At 71.6% G+C, this 1,238-nt stretch overlaps 1 protein-coding gene across 1 annotated transcript in view; it reads right to left on the bottom strand.

The window, feature by feature from the left end:
* H696_03764 (hypothetical protein) overlaps positions 1-1,238 on the bottom strand; it is a gene marked incomplete at its 5' end in the record, with an annotated part of 10,846 nt that overhangs the window by 1,531 nt on the left and 8,077 nt on the right. Inside the window, one exon of the mRNA XM_009497622.1 lies at positions 203-1,121. Within this exon, the coding sequence (XP_009495897.1) occupies positions 203-1,121 (919 nt within the window). The remainder of the gene's footprint in view (positions 1-202; positions 1,122-1,238) is intronic.

Below are 1,238 nucleotides of genomic sequence, written 5' to 3'. Positions count from 1 at the left end.
GCCCGCTGCCAATCAAATTGTCCCGGTGGGCCTTGATCCCGGCCCGGGAGTTCGGCCGGGCCGTCTATACCACGCCGCCCCATGGCGGACTGCGGAAGATGATATCCGCCTTTGCAGGGGGAGGGGGGGGGGGGGGGGGGGGGAGATGGGGAGGAGGCAACGGCGGCCCGGGGCGCCACGGAAGGAAGACAGCAGAACGCACCAAGCCCGATCGACAAAGAGCGGACCCGTCGGCATAATATACATCACATGTAGGCTTGGCAGGGCCAGCAGGTAGAGCCCTCCGTCCGAGGTGAGCACCGCCAGGCAATAGCCGGACTCCAGGGACAAAGGCGGACAGGCCAGGGCTCCAGGCCGGGAACCGCCTGGCGGAGGGGCTTCGGCCGCGGTCGCCGGGGCCGCCGGAACGGCCCCGGACGCCGCGTGCATGGCCGCCACTTCGGCAGCCGAGGGGAATCGCGAGCGCGGGATCGGGGTCCCGCCCGCGAGCGCCGTCACAAGTGGCACCTGCAGGATGTCCGCCCGGAGGAAGGTCAGCTTCTCGGCACCGGGAGCCCGGCCCGGCAGCGCGTCGGCCGACAGACAGGCGAAGTCCGCGTCGGCCGGGAAGTGGCCAGTTCGCCGGAGAAGCGCATCCAGCGACAGGCCGCCGCTCAGACCGGAGCCCCCGGCCACCGGCTGGCCGAGCAGCACACGCACATGGGTGGTGCTCACGCAGACGGTGATCTGCCGGCCATCCGGCATGTATGGCGAGCCGGGCGCCGGGTCATCGCAAAACCGCCGGAGGATGGACACCGGCAGGGTGGACACCGTGCTATTCGGCGGCACGGCCGGCCCGACCACCGGGGCCAGGAACCGGTCTGGCGTGAATTGCGACTGCGGTGCCACGGCATCCGGCCGTGAGGCCACCAGCAGGGACCCAACAAACACCAGGGCCGCCACATCGCCGGACAGGGCCACCGGTGGCGGGGCCCGGGGAGTGACCGGACCGCCAGGCCCGGGCTGCGCACCGCCGGCGGCCGGAGAGGCATGCGCGCCGCCTCCAGGTCCGGCGGCCCCGACAGGAGTCGGCGATGTCGGCGGGGACAGGCGCTCTGCCCCGGGAACCGACAGGGAGGACACTGTGCTCGGCCATGGAAATGCGGTTAGTCGTCGGAAGGAGCAGGGTATTGGGGGGGGGGGAGAGAGGCCCCCGCCTGGAACAGCACCAGCAGAGGCGATGGCATGGCTATCCCGAG

This window comes from Fonticula alba, assembly GCF_000388065.1.
Source record: "Fonticula alba strain ATCC 38817 unplaced genomic scaffold supercont2.6, whole genome shotgun sequence".
NCBI lineage: Eukaryota > Rotosphaerida > Fonticulaceae > Fonticula > Fonticula alba.
This window is presented reverse-complemented; position numbering and strand designations above follow the sequence as displayed.